The sequence below is a fragment of the Sparus aurata genome, chromosome 9 (assembly GCF_900880675.1).
Source record: "Sparus aurata chromosome 9, fSpaAur1.1, whole genome shotgun sequence".
In the NCBI taxonomy this organism is placed as follows: domain Eukaryota; kingdom Metazoa; phylum Chordata; class Actinopteri; order Spariformes; family Sparidae; genus Sparus; species Sparus aurata.
Window position 1 is genome coordinate 3,582,209 of NC_044195.1, and position 18,924 is coordinate 3,601,132.

At 40.4% G+C, this 18,924-nt stretch overlaps 1 protein-coding gene across 3 annotated transcripts in view; it reads right to left on the reverse strand.

Annotated features, from left to right (window-relative positions):
• Positions 1 to 622: 622 nt before the first annotated feature.
• The window catches only part of fhip1b (FHF complex subunit HOOK interacting protein 1B), a 92,952-nt gene continuing 74,650 nt past the window's right edge, over positions 623 to 18,924 (reverse strand). For all 3 annotated transcript variants that reach the window (XM_030427659.1, XM_030427660.1, XM_030427658.1), the window contains 5 exons: positions 8,316 to 8,485; positions 5,621 to 7,012; positions 4,494 to 4,672; positions 3,258 to 3,420; positions 623 to 2,508 (listed from right to left, as the gene is read on the reverse strand). In XM_030427659.1, coding sequence (XP_030283519.1) covers positions 2,198 to 2,508; positions 3,258 to 3,420; positions 4,494 to 4,672; positions 5,621 to 7,012; positions 8,316 to 8,485 — 2,215 coding nt within the window. In that variant the 3' untranslated portion in view covers positions 623 to 2,197. The remainder of the gene's footprint in view (positions 2,509 to 3,257; positions 3,421 to 4,493; positions 4,673 to 5,620; positions 7,013 to 8,315; positions 8,486 to 18,924) is intronic.

An 18,924-nucleotide genomic window follows, 5' to 3' on the forward strand; every position in this document is an offset into this window, starting at 1 on the left:
ACAAATCACTTAGAACGTCAAAAATATATTTTTACTCTCAAATGTAGTGCCATTCACTGCCATCTAGATTTGTTTGATGAGAGATATTATCTTAAAGATGTATGCTTTCTCTCTAATATGATAGAAATAGATGAGAGCTTGTGGTGCACATCTTGTTTCATTATATTCAAGAGATCAGCTGATATTTCCAAAACTCTGCAACTCACATCAAAACAATTTAGATGATAAATAGCTCTACAGGTAAGAGGGACTCTATGTGTATATATATATATATATATATATATATATATATATATATATATATATATATATATATATATATATATATATGTATATATATATATGTATATATATGTATATATATATATATATATATATATATATATATATGTATATATATATATATATATGTATATATATATATATATATATGTATATATATATATATATATATATGTATATATATATATATATATATATATATATATATATATATATGTATATATGTATATATATAGATATAGATATAGATATAGATATATAGATATATAGATATATATAGATATATAGATATATATAGATATATAGATATATATATATTTCTTTCTTTTTTTTTTTTTTACTTTTGGGAAGAAATGTACCTTACAACAAACAACCAACGTGCAAAAATTTAAAGGCGCAATAACTGCTCAAAGCTTTTAACATTGTGGTTGCAACTTCATTCAACCTCAGACACTAAAATATAAATTAAATGCCGATCTCAACACTTGCACCGACTGCTCCTTATCCTCAGACACCTACACATTTATACTTGGTACCTAACAATGAAATGAAGAGATTATAGCCATCACTAATAAAGTGTTAGTGTTAAAAAAAATAGCAGCATGTTAAGTTCCAAGTTGAACAGTTCGACCTGTCTCCCTCCGAGACAGAACTCTAAAGCCAACACAAATAAGTAAAAAGTAAAATGGATTTTGCTTTATCTTGACCACAAAACTCACAAAGATTTTTTTTTTAAAAGTTAGTGAATGCCTCACAAGATCCTTTAGTCAGTTCACAATAAATAAAAATCGAAATGACGCTCCCTTGGAATAAAATTCCTTCCCTTCTCTTTTCTGTCAGATTTTCAGGTCTTTTTTAAAAGACTAAATGACAAACAAAAGGTGTGAAGTGTGAAAACGTCAATCATACAGCCTCTTTAAGGCAACAGGTCAAAGGCTTACTGACAGCCCTAAAGAACTGGTATCACCTGGCGTCATTTGTTTACATGACGGCAGACACACCTGCCGCTCCCACATCTTGCTGATATGTATAAGAAATGGTACAAATGCAAAAGACAAACACTTTTCAAACAAAAGATTCAAAAATCTAATTAATGCTTAAAATTTTTCCAGTATATTTGTGGCGCTCGTACTGATTTGCAGTAGAGACAGCAGCACTCACCTGTGTTTTCCACTTCACATCTCGTTCATGGATGAAATGTGTTTGTAGCAGTACAGACTCTTGAAATTAAAACATGTTACGTGGAACACCTGCAGTTTTTCAGTGAGCTTTCATTTTTTGGCCAGTCCTTGATAAAGGAACAAGCTCTGCAATGACAGCAATGATGCCCTCATCATACAGAGTTGGCCAAAACTGATTGGATTACTTTGTGGTTGATTGACAAGCCTACACTTCACTTTCCTACCAAGCATTATTTGGTGTTTGTCAGAATTTTGTTGAGGACAAAACCTTTTTCTCATCTGTGCTGCCTAAAAAGCACCCTTTTAAATTAAAAGATAGGGAGTATCGACCAGCACCAATATGTGCACTTAATTCTTTTTTCTGTGGCTTCACTGTGTCACTTTATACCATGACATGGTATGTATATGTACAAACTCCCAGATCTCTAGCATTCACTGAGAATTTCTTTGTATAGAATGTAAATATAATACATGATATGCACAATAGCATATAAGTTTACAGTTGAGTAAATTATTCCAGTCCTATAGGTATCATATAATGATTTTAGTAAAAAAACAAACAAACAAACAAAAAACACACCTCCACCTTATTCATCATGTTTTCTGTTTTTATCATTGCAGAGGATCCACTTCAGTGACTGAAAAGTCTTAGTACTCCAGTCTGTCCTCTGGTGATGATAGAATCCTATAGAACTCCGTTTAAAGCCTAAGCAAAAAGAAATGGCGTTTATAGTTTATTCCTCTGCCTCCTGGCCGTTAGAGAAAGGGAGAGTGACAGCATGCTCTTGAGCCAGGGCTGCCAACTCCTTGAGAAACTCACAGAAGATGACAGCACAGTACACAGCATTCTTCACTCGGAGTGCTTCTGCTTGCTTCTCCAGGCTGGAGGCCCCTCCCCCTCCAACACCCTTAAATAGGGCGCTGTGCAGAGATTGGCCACCATCCCGTACATGTGCGAGAGCCAGCTGAGCAGCATGTCGAGCCCGGGTCGGACTGTTGGTGTGCCGGAGAATCAGGTCTCCGAGAGATGGCTTACGACTCTTCACTGGAACAAGAAAACATTACGTTTAAGTTATCACAGTGATAACAAGAACTTGTGACCTGAAATGAAAAGCCAACTAGGTATTGGTCAGGGGCTTTCAAAGCTGAAAAAAAGCTGGACCCAGAGATTATTTTGTTTAACTACTCTTTCTATTAACTTTTACATGTAGAATGGGTGGCATTTGATAACAAATTTGTATTATGTAAAACTGTCAAATTAACATATCTCTTGCTTTCCTTCAGAACTAATACAAGTGTGGCTAAATGGATACAGTAAATTATTCTTCTTGTCAGCAACTTAAAATGAGACAAAACCATGAAAGGGCAGTAACAATAGTACCTGCAATCTTAAAAGACGTTGATCTCTGTTGAAAAGAAAATTTAAAATGTTCTCTTTTTCTCTGCTTTGTAATGTGTTTTATTACTTTCGGTTGATATGGTACGAACACATGTTTTATGTTCATATTTTTTTTACGTCAAATACACAGAAATAATTACATTAATGTGATTTTTTTTCAATTTTCAAATCTGTTTATATATAAACACATAAAATATTTTTCAATGTATGAAATAAACTAGCCTTTATTTTTTTTTAAGAAAAGATTTTAGGCAGAATAATTGAGAAATGAATCTGATTCTTTTCCAGTTGAATAGCGAGAAAGGAAATGCACAAAAGGGCAAAACCTGACTCAAAGCCGCTTCAGTCTGCCTCATTTGAATGCAGATTCTCCAGTTACCAGTTTTCCTCCTCACCTAATGAATCAGAGCGCCGCAGGGGAGGAACTGCTGCAGGCGAGTCAGTCCAATCCACTTTGCCTCGGGCCACCAGGTACTGCTGGGCTTTCTTCAGCATGGCTGGAAAGTCCTCATGGGAGGCTGCAAACGCCTCAATACGGTTCTTCACAGAACCAAGAACCTGTGGAGATTCAAGGAGAGAGTTGTAAAACTTTTAATTGATTTGCAAAAGCAGATGGTTTGTATTAGTTTAAAGCTAAACTCTCACCAAAATGCAACCTTTTTTTGTGAATGTATACGAGTCAAACCTTTGTGTAAAAGCATAATTACGACGAAAGAGGCACTTTTAAGATTGATCGTATTTTCATTTTTTGGCTTAAACTCATTATCAATGGGAGTGCATGGGGCACTTTTACCAGGGTCTCTACACATGAACACGAGCATTGAGAACATTGTTTGTGTAAACAGAGTTTACTAAAAAGAACATTTTTGAACTACTCACCTTAGCTGTAATTCGGTCCGCTAGCTGTCATCATGGCAGCCCAGACGTACTTGGAGATCGACCCGTCTGGGCTGCCACGACAAACAATGTTCTCAATGCTCGTGTTCATGTGTAGAGACCCTGGTGATACTACGAGCAAAGTTTCATGTCTTAAAAGTGCCTCTTTCGTCGTAATTATGCTTTTACACGAAGGTTTGACTCATATACATTCACAAAAAAGCCTAGGTTGCATTTTGGCGAGAGTTTCGCTTTAACGCTCAGTTAATTTCATTTATGACTTAGTGATTGTTTCTGACAAAGAGGTTTTGACTTGTGATCTGAAGCTGCACCATCAGTCTCAAAGGCTGGAATGGCCATTAAACTCTACTATATTAAAGCACTGAAGGGGAAGATGGTGAATATTGTTGTGTTTGAAATGTGTTCACAAAAAAAGTGCACTTTTGTTATTGTACAATGCAGTATATAGTATTACATATTCGTGGACAGAAATACAATGAATAGAAACTCTATGAAAATTGATTGTGGGCCTGATGCTTTAGAAAAAGTTGTGAAAACCTTGCATAGAAGTGAGGTGGGCAGAAAGTGAACAATCCAGAACTACAACCAACAGACAAAAAAGTATCATCCCCTCAAGTATTAAAACAGAAACTTTTTCTCAAGTTTTTAGAGAGTACCTTGTCTACAAATGCTAAATTCAGAATGGACAACATGCCTCTGCCAATATATCCTAAGTTTGGCATGGTGTAGTGTACCTGTATCAGTGACTTGACACTGGGCTGGAAGACCATGTTGGTGTTGAGCAGGAAGGAGCGTATAAGGGGCTGAGGATAGCAGGCCAACTGGGCCACAATGCCTGTGAGCAGGATGTTGACATAGAGCGAGTTTTGGAGCATGTTCTCCAGCTTGGCAAACAGAACCACCATGAATGGACCTGCACAGAGGGAGACTGATGCATCACTGAACAGAAAGATACAAGAAAACTACATGACCCTGCTGCTAGAAATGTTATCCAAGTGTTAAAGCATAAAGCTGGACCTCAGACTACCCTGTATAATGTTGCCTAAAGTAGTCTGCGAAACATCTTTCTTTTAACTGGCCCCTAAATGCCTCCAGTTCTATCATCACAAGGGACATCCACCCATACGGTGCAACTGACAATAATAAATTCAGAAGGATGAGAATGACCAAGGAACTGATGTGACCAACAGCCAGCTGCGGCTTTTTGATGAAAAAATAGACGAGAAGTAATCAAATGTCACAATCATCTTCTGGGGAATTTTCATTTCAATTCATTATTTGAAGTACAATGAATGAAATTATTTATCCACTTTAACCACTTTTATTATTAAAGAAGTATACATTTCAAATAAGGCTGTGCACTATAACATATCATTTGACAAGAGTAAAAAAATGTATTGTTTCATTTTATGGTATTTTGTTTACTTTGTTGAAAAAAAAGTTTCATCCTGGCTGGACATTTGCATGAAATTGTGGTACCTTTCATTTGTAAAGTGTTTAATTTAAATCAAATATGAAATAGGGATTTCTATGTGGTAATTTTATATAAATGATACATAAAATGTACAAAAAATGTGCTGTGTTGCAATATGCATAATTGTAAGATTTTGGACACAGCCCTAATATTAAAATCAAAATGGAACTGGATCTTCTTATTTTTATATAAGATCCATGGCTGTGTACGTATAGAATAGTCAGAGAGAGATACATGCTATAAAATGAAAATCAAATACCACCCCTCGATGATGATGTGTACAACTAGGTGTTGATATCAAAAATAAAACCAGTAAAGTCATCACACTTCTAACAGTTGCTCTACTCTCGGTTGAACAACACATGCAGCAACAGAATGACATTTCACCTGTGTACGGCTGAGAGGGAGGCTGATTTAGTGGTCGAGCCGGACTGCATACGCCCATCACAGATCCTTCTCCCTTTGTGTCACCCATCAGCTTCACCTCCAGGGCCAAGGACAGGTGCTGCTCCTCCTCCTGCCGCTCAGTGGAGAAGGACTCTGTGGCAGTTTCCTCCAGCTGGCAGGCTGCTCTGCTGCGTTCCTTCACCTGGTCTTCCAGCTCCCTCAGCTCCTGTGTAAAAGCCTCGATGCTGATGCCTTGGCCATTGGAGTCTGCAGGGAGCTGTGGTCCTACTGGTGCCTGCTCCAGCAGCTCCTGGATGAGACTCTCTACAGATTGTTGTGCCTGGTTGGCTTCTGGAAGATCCAAGGATGTACTGTGTGGGTTTGAGGTGTTGCTGTTCAGCAGTTTGGTGTCTGAGGTTGGCTGGCTGATGGAGCTCTGAGAAGGAATCGGGCAAAGAGGTTTTTCTTCACTCATTTCGCTGTTGCTAAAAATTGATTGTGGGAGAGCGGTGCAGCTTTGGGAGGGGCAGGTGACAAGAGATCCATTTTGATTTGCATTTTCATCCAAATACTGCTGCTCCCCTAAGTCTCTTTTCACTTTCTTTACCTCCAGTCCTCTGTCCCGATTGTCTGAGCATCCGTCCCCCTGCCCCCCTGTCCCATTATACATGGCCTGATAGCTAACAGTGATAGCAGATGTTGGAATGTGAGGAGCTGGGGACACGTTGGGGTGAGAGATCGATAGAGGAGAGTCTGAAGATGGGGAGGAGAGAACAAGAAAAGGAACAGGCTTTGGCAGGAGCTCTTCTCTCTGCAGGCTGCGTTTCTTGGAGCGTGGTGTGAGGCTGATGCAGTTGTTTTTACCAATCGTAACATCCCACTCTCCGCTGTCCCGCTCTGAGCTGCTCCACTCTGATCGTGCTGCGGCCACAATGGCTGCCCTCTGCTGGCCTGGAGGGGTGCTACTGCCTCCTCCCTGCAGGAAAGAGAAGTGCTCAGGGAACATTGCCATGGAGGGGTTCAAGGTAGGTGGAGGTGGGGGTGGAGGGACTGTGTTTGGGGAGGGGTTTTCTCCATCATAGGGCGCCGACCAGTTGCGGCAGGCCCAGGAGCAATGCTCAATGCCCCGTCGGGCATCTTTGAGGTACTCCAGGTAACCCGAGTCCCAGTCCAGAGTGTCTGGGTGAGCCTGCTGCTGGTGCATTGGGCTGTCAGGGGACAGGGGGTGGGAACTGGAAAGACCTGACTGCAGCGACTCCATGCTGGTGGGGGTGGAAGGACCCCCTACACCTGATCCGCCTCCACTACTCTGTTGGCGAATAAAGAAGGATAATCGAGATGGGGTGTTGGGTCTGGGTGGGGCTGGAGACTCTGTGCTGGTACTGGTCAGTACTGTAGGATGACATACACAGACACAAACAGTTTACTGCCTAACACCACATGTCAATGGACATCATAACAAATTCACCTGCTATACAAGGCTTACAAATATATAGACAATGAGCTTTTGCCTGGATTTGATTTTATACAAAGAAATGTGGTCTTTCTAAAGGAAGTGACACACAAGAAATAATAATTTAATTCCTTAATTTGCAGGCATTGAATAATTAACATAACTTGATAAATATTGTAAAGATTTTAGTATATGTTAATGACTTACTGACTGACAAAAATGTTATGCAGCAACAGCATCTAAATTAAATACTGCTCATATATATAAGATTATTTGTTGCAGACAAAATGTTTTTCAACGAATAGGATGTAGTGCCCAAGCTACACAGTAGCCAAAGCAGGGGGATGTTGACGCTCAAATATATATCAAATATATTGTCACAAAACACATCAATTTTTCAGGTAATGCCTAAACCAAAATACAGCTGCTATCTAAACGCGCCTTTCAAAGCACTCAAGGACACCGCACATAAGAACAACAGTACAACAATAACAGGAGACAATTTAGTGCAAATGAGAGTAAATAAATTATAAGAAGGTGCAATTACATAATGCCAGCAGCTCGGCACGGAATTCATACACTGCAGTCCTCACCATACAGGAAGTCAACCGGGCTGTGCTAGGCAGTGTTGAGCTTCCGGGGTGAGCATAGTGCAATATAGTGGAATAAAGAATGGGCAAGAGTGTGTTTATATGATTAGTCTAATACAGAGTAAGCCACATAAGTGTGTTTTCAGGCGAGACTTAAAAGTGTCAAAAGTGCGAACGTCTGGTAGGAGAGAGTTCCAGAGGCTGTGGGCAGATCTGTTGAAAGCTTGTGACCCCATGGTGGTTAGGTTGGCAGATGGGGTGAAGAGCTGGTTGGTAGAAGAGGACTGGACAGTGCGGGAGGGTGTGTGGATATTGATGCTGCTAAGACCCTGGACAGATCTTTATTTTCATTGCTGTTATTAAAATTACCTGACAGTAACTGAAGCACAAATATTTTATCATTTGTGTGTATGCTACAATATAGATCCAGAACCAGTACCAGTCTATTCCCAATATTCTAAACAAAGCATGAAATATGACACCACTAAAGTAAACCACGATAATTGTTTAGAAAAATAACAATTACACTCAACAGATAGAAAAAAATTAAAGATCATGTTTTGGGTGTTCAGATAACTGTCGATGTTTACTTTATGTTTACAACAACAGCAGCAGAAACTGTTGAACTATTCTTTAGGCTTCTGTTGCTTACCTTTGCCCCAGAATGCATTGTCCTCATCCTTTTCTGCCGAGGGCACTGCATACAGCCGGCAGCACTCTGGAATCAGCGACAGGAACTTGTCTGCTGACTTCCCGTACATGTCAGTCTCCTTTATCGCGCGCCGCTGACTCAGCATTACATGAGTGCAGGGCAGCAGATACCTGGGAGCAAAACAAACCACACACACAACCCCACACAGAAAACATTTAATCTGGATTAACATGGTTTACATATTCAGGCTATACACATTACTAGAAACCTCAAAGGTGGGGTTGGTAAGATCCAGCCAGTAAACCCAGCCCTTTGCACTCAGGCCTCTCTCAAAAGCCACTCCCCCCAAACCATGAACACGCACTAAATGACAACTGCTGGCATGGTCCTAGTCCTCACGAGTGGTAGCAAGGAGTGTGTATCGATGCATAATTTTTATCACAACATCCATCTGCAAGTAACTACCTCATGTCTCATTTGCCTGTAAGTAAAAACCTAATATTATCATACAGAATGTAAACAACAAACAGTTGTACAGTTTGGGTCATCATAATGTAATATTTTTACTTATGTCATAGGCTATTTAGGGAATGCTCTCACACAGCCATCATGAACGCATGGGCTTGGAATGAACATTCATGTTGTAAAGAAATATTTGTATTATTTGTTTTAAGAGAGGAGTTTTCCAAGTCAGAGTCCTGCACGGGTGAAAAATATTGTACTGTGTCGGACACAGATGCGATCGGGTCGGGTTTTACGATTGCCATTTTCAAGGCGTCACTTATCATCAGTCATTATTAGCGACACAAATGATAAGCATTTATATTTCATATGAGCTCATTAATGCGTGATTGCGCCCTCCCAGAACTCCCATTCCCCACGCTGGCTTACTTTCACTTTGAAAAATTGCGTCCGTCCAATTTTCCTTCGGACGTCGGTATCAATTTATAGCGGGTCGGCTCGGGTGCGGAATGTAATTTGTGCTACTGTCGGAAAACGGGTCGGATGCGGTTATATATATGGCGGGTTCGGGCTGGTTTGCAAAATAAGACCCGTGCAGGACTCTGCTCTAAGTGACCATTTTAATCCTCTAGCTAATTATCAAGCTAAATGTCCAACATGCTAGTTAACGTCAAATACTGCGGTGGAAGACGACGGTAAAATATTTCCTTTCTCTAACACTAGATTTATTTATGCCTGAATTTTTAAGGTGTGGCGGCTTTTATTTTGCCGTGGCGGTGCGCCACAGTCAATTACATGTAGAGGAAACCCTGCAATTCTTGTCCAACTAATTAACTGATATCAATTACAGAAAACTGGATATGGATGGAAAACTAAAGGCACTCAGTGGATGAAGGTATGACAGCCAGAATGCTCCCTCCCTTTCATCATCAGTATCTGCTGCTGCATCTTACATTCCTGTCATGATCTGAAATGGTCAGCCCATATTTATGGGCTAAATATTTCATTATTGTAGAAACTACTGTCCATTGCTCCAAGTTGCATTCTGCCAGTAAGCCCTATGGTGACTCAGAGCCAAGTGTTTTCAACTCAAATGCTTTAAATGCATAAAGGGCTTAGGTTTTATACACAGGGTTTCTGCAGGTTTGAACAAGTCAAATTTATGACTTTTTAAGACCTTTTTAAGACCATTTTGAACTAAATTGCGGTGAAGTGCGGTCCCAGAATTACTTTAAAAAGTAACCAACTTTTTACATCCAAATCTGTTGCCAAAATGTAAAGCAATGGTGTACAAAATCCAAAGCACCTCCGCTTTCAACGTTGGGGTTGAGCCGAAGATGGTTTGAATGTCGCTTGACATCTAAACAGAGTTGGAAGAGTGGACGGAGTGGCCGTTTATGTGAAATCAGGTTTATCTGTCATAGTTTTAAACGCTGTTACTAAATCTCATTCCTATGAATTTACTGCTCTGAAAATGAACTTATGCTGTAATATTGCAATCATTGTTGTGGGTGTATACAGCTATGTCCAGTGCAACCTTTAACCTCAACTAGTTTACAAATGATTCAAACCATCTGAAAGAGATATGTTACAATCTCGATCTGGCACAGCTGATTGATGAGTCGACCAGACCTTATCTGAAGGATCCCTCAAAGTCAACATTGATAGATGTGATTCTGTGTAATAGGAGGGAGGAATTTACTGCCTCTGGAGTTTTTGCACATGGTCTAATTGACCACTGCCCTGTAATCTGAATGGCGGGACTGGCAAAATCAATGTCAAGAATTCTTTTAAAAAATAAATATTAAACATTTTAATGAACAGGCTTTTTTAACCAACATTGCTAACAGTAATATGCAGTTTCACCAACTCTTTAGTTACCAATATTGACAAACGTGCACCCTTCAAAAAGTGCAGGGTTAAAAATAGATTAAACCCATGGTTCGACTCCAAACCATCAATGATGCTCAATGCAAGGGACAAAGCCTGGTCAAGGCGTACTGGTGAGGTAGCCATCAGGTTAACTTTTAGACAACTCAAAAATAAAAGCATATCTTCACTGACAAAAGAAAATGCCAACTATCACATATAATTAATCTCTAGCTCTTGTACAAACCAATCTAAATTGTGGAAAACAGCAAATGTTAATAAAAACAAATCCTCTACGTCTATGTTAAAGAGGCACTTCAAGGTGTAGATCGAAGGAAAGCAACTGGGGCGGATAAACTAGACATTGTTAATATTTTTTAAAGCTCTGCGCTCCATTTATTTCTGATGAAATTACTTTTCTTTTTAATCTATCAATTTCTTCTGGGGTTATCCCTACGATCTGGAATAATGCACATGTTGTCCCCACTGCACGAAGGTGCTGAGAAACCCGATCACAGCTGTCGACAGATTTCTAAACTGCCTTGTTTTGCATAAGTCCTGGAATCATTAATCAATAATCAGCTCCAATCTTTCCTCTCAATATATCCTGTTTTGAGTCCTCACCAGTCTGGTTTCAGAGCTAAGCGTAGTACTGCTCTCACCTCAGTTACTGATGATGTTATAGCTGCTATTGATAAAGGGAAATACTGCGCTGCTTTCTTTTTTAGATCTAAGACGAGCTTTTGATACTGCTGACCATGCGTTGCTCATACAGAGGGTAAGTGATGTTGGTTTTAAATATAATTCCTGTAATTAGTTCAAGGACTACCTGCCTCATAGACAACAATGTGTCACTGCAGGAATTGATCGTTCCATGTTTTTACCATTGTTTAAAGGGTTTCAGCAGCATCAATACTGAGTCCAGTCTTATTCACAATCTATATTGACAATATTACATTGTCTATAGACTGCAATGTATTCAAAATGCTGCTGCCAGGCTTTTAACAGGTACAAAGAGAAGTGACTACATCTCTCCAATCCTTGCTGCTCTCCACTGGCTGCCTGTGAGTTTTAGAATTGTTTTTAAGATTTTACTACTTGTTTTTAAAGCCCTGAATGGTCAGGCTCCTGCATATATCTGTGACATGCTAGTACCTTATGAGCCTGAACGCTGCGTGAGATCCACCGGCACAGCTTTGCTTATGGTCCCGAGGTCCCGTCTCATCACAAAAGGTGGCAGGGCCTTTGCTGTCTGTGCTCCACAGCTGTAGAACTCCCTGCCCGCCTCCTACATGCACGTATGTGAACTTAATTCGGTGCGCACATTCATCATGAGCAGATGTACAAAAAACTCTCTTGGACCCATACTCTTAGTCCAACAGGAAGTTGTCTATTTTGATGTGTGGCGGCATTTTTCCCAAATTCATGCCTCCTTTGAAAACCATCTTCTCCTAGAGCTTAAACACCACAGTCTTCACATTAACTCAGTATCATCATCATGCCTTGAAGATGAAAAGTTATGGAAATCTTTCCGTTACATAATGCCTGGCCGGCCTGACGGTGGAAACCATTTTTTCCCGTCGCTGTGAAGCATCAAGGCTTTATAACTTCAACATACAATTTCCCATCGACACCAAACTGCACAGAAGTGTAGAGGGTGTTGCCCCGAATATGTCTCTGCATCAATACTAAGTCGGCCATTTTGATTTTGGCCGTCATTTGCCATTTTGAAATATTTCCGATCACCGTACTGTAACGACCTCCTCCTACAGATTTAAGACAACAGACTTCACAGTCACTCAGTATCATCCTCAGATCTTGAAGATGAAAACCTGTTAAAAGCTTTCACCTACGTCATACCTGCTGGCCATGGTGGTGTGGTCAATTTCAATCCTTCGCCGTAAAGCATCAAGTCCATATAACTTCAACATACATTTCCCCTTCTACACCAAATCTCTCAGGAATGACATAATGTTTACTACTTGTTTTCTCCACATCATGAAAGTAATAGGCGATATAGATATCTATATATCTATATATCTATATATATATATATATATATATATATATATATCTATATATCTATATATCTATATATATATATATATATCTATCTATATATCTATATCTATATATATCTATATCTATATCTATATCTATATATATATATATACATATATATATATATATATATATATATTCTCCCCAGACGGTTGAACAGCGCCGCTGCGCCGCTATACTGCTAGCTCAGCGCCACTATACTCATTTTCAATGTTAGCTGCTTTATAGCGTCCGTCCGTCCCCTGGCGAGGAGCGTCCCCCCACGGCTGATGATAACGAGCGTGTATCTGGCCCTTCAAATTAAAAGCCCTCCAGCCTTTTATACACAGGCCAGCCGCTAGTCACATAGATGTTGACTTAATTTTGACAAGACACGGCTCCAAATGTTTTTTTGTTTTTTTCTGCGACCAATCGACCAATGAAATTCTGGTCGGCTAATGAGTTTTTGGTCGACCAGTGGTTGCTCGACTATTTGGGGGCAGCCCTACAAGAAATAGTTTGCTTTTCACATACAGCTTGTCTGGCTAATGTCAAAACAGCCGAGGGTAGCAGTGCATATGTAAACACTGCTATATGGATTCGATCCACTGTATGTGTAAACGTTGGCCTGCATGTAAACAGTAGCATTAGATGAAAATATGTTTCATACCTCATTGGTCTATGATAGCTAGCTAGCTACATTAGCTAAAAGCTTATGATGCTAACGATGTTAGTGTTGGGCTAATACATACAACAGCAACATAAGGAGCTAACGTTAATTTCATGACATATTGCAGAGTAATAATACATTTCCCCCAACCAAAACAAACCAGCTCAGTCATTCTTTTCTTGCTCTGTTTGGCAGTACAATCTCAGGGTTTCCCCCAGAAAACTTGCTAAGCCTGGCGGTAGGTTGGAAGGGTGGCCCACCTGCGGCAAATCTTTTTTTTTTGTGACAGGGGCCTGACACAGACCAGCAACTGACTGATGGCAGTTAATTGGTGGGCAATTACGTGCTTTAGGAGCCAGTAAAGGCATTTAAAACCACCAATTATGGCTTTATGCTCCATATTAATAACTAGCTCAAATGCTACAGTAAGTGACAAGCCTACAACATGAAAACAGTGCAAGCTAACCATTGAATATTTCATAACACAGGGCTCTACGCTAACATTTTTCCCAACGAGCACATGTGCTCCAAAAGTAAAATATCTGGGAGCACAAAGACGTATATGGCGTATATGGGAGCACAAAAAATATTTATTTATCAATTTATCAAACACTCACAATTAAATTGGCAGCACAACAAAATGATTTAGTGTTTGATTTCATTTTTTTAATTTCAGGCAGCACAAAACAATTTCTTAAATTTACAGTGATTTCATTTTTTCACCTCATTTTGTATCCAATGTGTACTAAACACAAAGGATTAGTGATGGCTCGGTCGCGAACGAATCAGTTCGAACGAACGAGTCTTTAACGCGAACGAACTGACCTGATTCCCCGTTTCACTTCTCTCTCGTTCGTTCGTTCATTCTCACAGACCAGTCACTGTGTTGTTCACTGTTCAGTTATCAGAGTGGTGAGGAGGACTGAGAGCCAGCCAATCGTATGCTGGGTCTAGGACACTGTCGTCGAATTTTAGCCAATGAGAACCGTTTACATAAAAAAAAAAACCCATTTCATTTCGTTCGTAGCTCTCGTTCTCGTTCGGTTATGATTCCTCTCCTGTCATTCTCGTTCAGTTAGTCACTCGTTCTTGGCTAGCTGGCTTTAGCTGTTAGCTGCTAACTGTCGTGTTGTCCAAAAGTACACATAATCATGTAGTTGCAGCTATGTATTTGCCATTAACAGCTTGTTATGTTGACCGTTAGCATGATCGTTTGAGAACGAGGAGCTGAGAACTGTACATTACAATCACCGCCGTTGTACCGGAAGTGCGACTGAACGAATGAACGAACGAACTACATGATCGAGTCATCCTGCCGAACTGACCGACGGGAACTGAATCTCGACATCGAACGATGAAATCCACCTCTACAAAGGATGTCAGTTTTCCAAGTGCATATTAATATTCATATAAAATAGAGGAGGCACTAAAATACAATAAAAAGAGTGTGTCTTATTTGGCCCACTTAGGAACACGATTTGATGCTGGTTTGGAGTCACTGGGTCACATAACATGGATGCTATTGAGAAAAAAATCATAATTTCTGCATAATAATATATAAAATAGAGGAAGCACTCAAATACTATAGAAACAGGTGTGTCTTATTCGTCCAGTTTACTAATACAATCTGCTGCTGGTTTGGAGTCACTGGGTATCATGACTTGGAAGATATTGAGAAAACTGCAATTATTTTGTATCAATATATTTATGCCAAGTAATTTAATGACTTAGACTTTCTTTTATTGTCATTCAAATTACACTTTACAGTGCAATGGGAACAAAATTTTGTTTCTATGGCTCAGGATAGTGCAGGATAAAAACAGCATGTAAATTTCGGATGTTGGAAAGCAGGATGGAGGGAAGTGGCGTTCTCCACGCATTTGCCTCCAGCCCACCTGTTAGCTCTGCTGCACAGCCGCGCCTTCGTCCTCAGTAACAACGCTTCCGCTTGCTCCTCTGTCGGCTAGGAGCGTCCATAGCAACTGGGTCTGGTCGGCGTAGGTCCCTAAGCCAGTTTCCAGTGATTCAGCGCGAGGCTCTGGGAGTTGAGCTAACCTTCCTCCTGCTGCTAACACTGGGCGAAGCTCAGTAAAGTCACGGCTGGACCCGAGTGAACATCCGCAGAATATCCGACTTAAAACTAACTTTATCACAGTCCATTGACCTGTCACCTCTCGTGTGACACTGGTTGCATCATTACAGAAAACTACTGTGATTGGTGCTTTGTAGCCAGAGGACTGTAGTTTTTGAACGATCGCAGACAAAGTAGGTTGTGACGGTAACTTGTGACCTTTACTCGCACACTGTGTGCCAAAATCATTTTCCCGGTTCGCACATACATTTTTTTTAGGGGCAAATGCGAGTGAAATGCTCGAACTGTAGAGCCCTGTAATAGATATTTCATTATAATCAGTGCCATATATTTACATTTAAAACAATGTGGCATTGTATACCTATGCATCTGCTTACTGCCATATTGATGCTGGTGTGATGGTGGAGAGACCCAACATGAGCATTTAGCACATCTTGCCTATAAGTAGTGCAAGGAGCTTCAATAAAAGCTCTGGTCGAGGATCCCTGCGTTGCCCGCTGTCGGTGGCTGTGACAGACTCGGCTCAGCCAATGTTGTGCTGCTGCACACCTGGTCAACAGGTGAACCTGCGGGTTCAACGTCTCTGCCTTTGTTCGTCCGACTTCTGCATTTTTTGGCTTTTTCTTTGTGACATCCCGTTATGTTCAATCACAAGTAGCCTAGTTTGCATATAGTGACAGTAGCAGTGGTTTGTGGGGTGTTATGAAAAAGACACCTGACCTCAGACTCGCCATGTGTTCACGTTGACCATAAGATGTTGCCATTGCGCTTTCAACTTTGTTACTGATGTATACAAACCTATTTTGAATAAATAAATAAACAATGCTAAGCCTGGCGGTGGGAAATTTAAAGGGACAGTGTGTAATATATCAAGTATTTAGCGCCATCTAGCTGTGAGGTTCTACATTGCAACACTCCTTTGCTCACCCCTCCCATTCTGAAGACGTTGGAGACGTTCCGGAAGCTACGGTGGCCCTGGCAGACAAGAAACTCATTTTCAAAATATGGACTCTTTCCCAACACCGTTGAGTATTTCTACTGATTCAAGTAATGAGGTAAAGATGTAGTTATTAAGGCTATAAAACTAGAGGTTCCCTCTCAGTTCTGCAGTCAAGCTGGCTCTGAGCGAAAACGCGTTTAGCATTACTACGTAGTACCACGTAGTGCTTTGTGTCCCTCTCGGCAGTCCATAGTTTTTTTTAAAACTGGAGAGACATGGCAGCCTCCATAGAGCTTGCCCGTGCTATGTATATTCAGATAGGTAATTCTTCGCTCAGGAGGGTAAGTCAGATTGTTGGCAGAGGTAATTGTACACCAATGAGAACTTACTTATGAACGAAGACGTTGATTTGAGTTAATAAATTACTTAAATCTGTCCCTTTAAACCTGGCAAGCCGCTAGACTTCTAATACACTGGGGGAAACCCTGAATCTGATGCAGGGTTCTCCCCAGATGGTGGAACAGCGGCGCTATACCACTAGGTCAGCGCCGTCCCCCGGCTGACGGACAAAATAACTGTGGCAAATGGCCATAGAAGTTCACAAAATGCACAATACAGTATGTTTTCTATCCAGCTTCCTGGGGAGGTGATTGGGGGAATTATAATTGGTGCACGGCAGAACCAGCGTGAGCAACAAATAAGATCATAACGATGCACCGGTAGCACTTTCAAGGCTTTCTATGTGTTAGCTAAGTAATAATGATTGTATAAGTAGTATTTATTTAATAAAGTCGGGAACCTAAGTCTTCATGAATGAATGACATACCAATCACTGTTAAGAGGATTAGCATACTGTTACCATTGGAAACACTTATTCCAGTTCAGTGATGCCCTGGAGGCCATGCTAATACTTCATGCAAAATATCAAGGGGGAGTAGGAATAAGGTGGACAAGCGACAGTTTGGGGACAGAAAGACAACAAAACTATCACCTTGTACAATTTTTAACATTCTGATAGATGGAAACACACTGTCGGTTAATCTGAAAGACTAAGTATGGAGAAATATATTTACAACAAGATAGGGCTGGGCGATAAATTGGCAAAATCGATTAATTCGAGTTTTTGGTTTAGGACGATTTAAAAAAATGAAAATCGATTTTTTATTTAACTTGCTCTGCCGCCACTCCTTACGGGCTCCCGTAGTTCATATCGTTAAAGATATGGTGCCCATATATGCAGTGGAAAAGCCGGAGGTTCATCCACATGCTGAAAATGTTCGACCGCAGATTTGTGCAACGGGTCCTGACTCAAACCAGAGGAAGCAGACAGGCTCATCTTCCTGGTCAAAAATGTGTAAAATAGACAGCAAGCACACACACCTGATGTCCTGTACATCTACCAACATGTCATGTTTACTATGCAATGCATGCAGATGTTTAATTTAGTTTACACTAGTGCAGCGCCCGTAAGAAAAGTGTATTCCTATAAAAAAAGTGGGAGGTTAAGCAGCTTTTTCCTGGATGGCCAAATGAGGCTGTGTTTGAAGGTGGGACGTCAGGGATATTTAGGTTTGTTGTGAAATCCGATATTCCAGGGTATAATTGGCTGTTTTTGACTATTTTTGATTTTGCCATTATATTTCACCTTAAAAGCTATTTACTTGGTGTCATTATTTTCAGCACAAACTCACATGTGTGACTGTTCATTTTGACATACTGTATTAACACAATGGACATAAAATCACAAAAAAAAACATAAAATCTGAGTAGAAAAAGTTAGATTTTTTTACTGTGAAAACCACAAATATGTTTAACAAACCATTTTTTTTTTTTTACTTATAATGCAAATATAAATTGTTGTTTGCTAAATTTGTGCATACATTTAAAAAATGTACAAAGTTATATGTAACTATTTACATTTAAATGCAGGCAATGCTCAGGTCTGCCTGAGCGCCTTCCAGCTGAATGAAGAGCTGGACTGCCTGCTCCACATTCAGCTTCTCCTCATTATTCTGACTCATTAAACAAAAAAACGACTCCACTACTCACTAAACACACTACACCAAACACTACATAACACACTAACTACACACTCCAAACACGCTAAATGTCACAAATCTCTCAACTCTCAATATCGCTGTCTACACACCGACCGTCGTTGCCTGTCAATCATCCGCCTAGGTCCCTCCCGCAACTTCCTGTTCCTCAACAACCAAACTTGCTGCTTGGACACTTTCGTGACAAAAGCCCGTTTTTACCGTTTCTTCCTGCACCAGACACAAAGCAAACGTGACGGCAATGTTCGCGAAAAAGCGTGGCGGACATTATTTACCCTAGGTCCGGTTTTGGACATGCCGATGCGTCCAGTCCGTCGCCTCGGGAGGTGGGCCGTGTAGCTAGCGGCTAGGGGCTAGCCGCTAGCTACACATGAACATCCACAGATTCCGATTCCACTTTGTTGTCCACGCGTCTCCGGATCTCCTCAGACCCGAACAGACTCGGTCTGGACTCGTTTAATCTCATTAATCCACAACAG